The sequence below is a fragment of the Cariama cristata genome, unplaced genomic scaffold, assembly GCF_000690535.1.
Source record: "Cariama cristata isolate BGI_N322 unplaced genomic scaffold, ASM69053v1 scaffold25307, whole genome shotgun sequence".
In the NCBI taxonomy this organism is placed as follows: domain Eukaryota; kingdom Metazoa; phylum Chordata; class Aves; order Cariamiformes; family Cariamidae; genus Cariama; species Cariama cristata.
The window spans coordinates 729-964 of NW_009627450.1; the positions used below are offsets into that span (position 1 = coordinate 729).

The 236-nt window shown below is 68.2% G+C and overlaps 1 protein-coding gene across 1 annotated transcript in view; it reads right to left on the bottom strand.

Annotated features, from left to right (window-relative positions):
- Nucleotides 1-20: 20 nt before the first annotated feature.
- The window catches only part of DOHH (deoxyhypusine hydroxylase/monooxygenase), a 2,675-nt gene continuing 2,459 nt past the window's right edge, over nucleotides 21-236 (bottom strand). The window contains exon 5 of the mRNA XM_009704453.1: nucleotides 21-234. Coding sequence (XP_009702755.1) covers nucleotides 21-234 — 214 coding nt within the window. The remainder of the gene's footprint in view (nucleotides 235-236) is intronic.

Sequence of the window (236 nt, forward strand, 5' to 3'; positions counted from 1 at the left end):
GTGCCCCCCCGAGTCGGGGCTCAGGCAGAGGCCTGCAGCTTGCAGAGCGCATCAGCGTATTGGAACTGGGCACCGTTCTCATACTCGTACATGTCCAGTGCCACCTCGCAGCTCTCCCGCACCACCCGCTCCTCGTCGCGGGCGAAGGCACGCAGGGTCTCCAGGCAGGAGGGACGGGCGATGGAACCCAGGGCCTCGGCGCACTCGTGGCGCACCATGGGGTTCTCCGTGCGGCT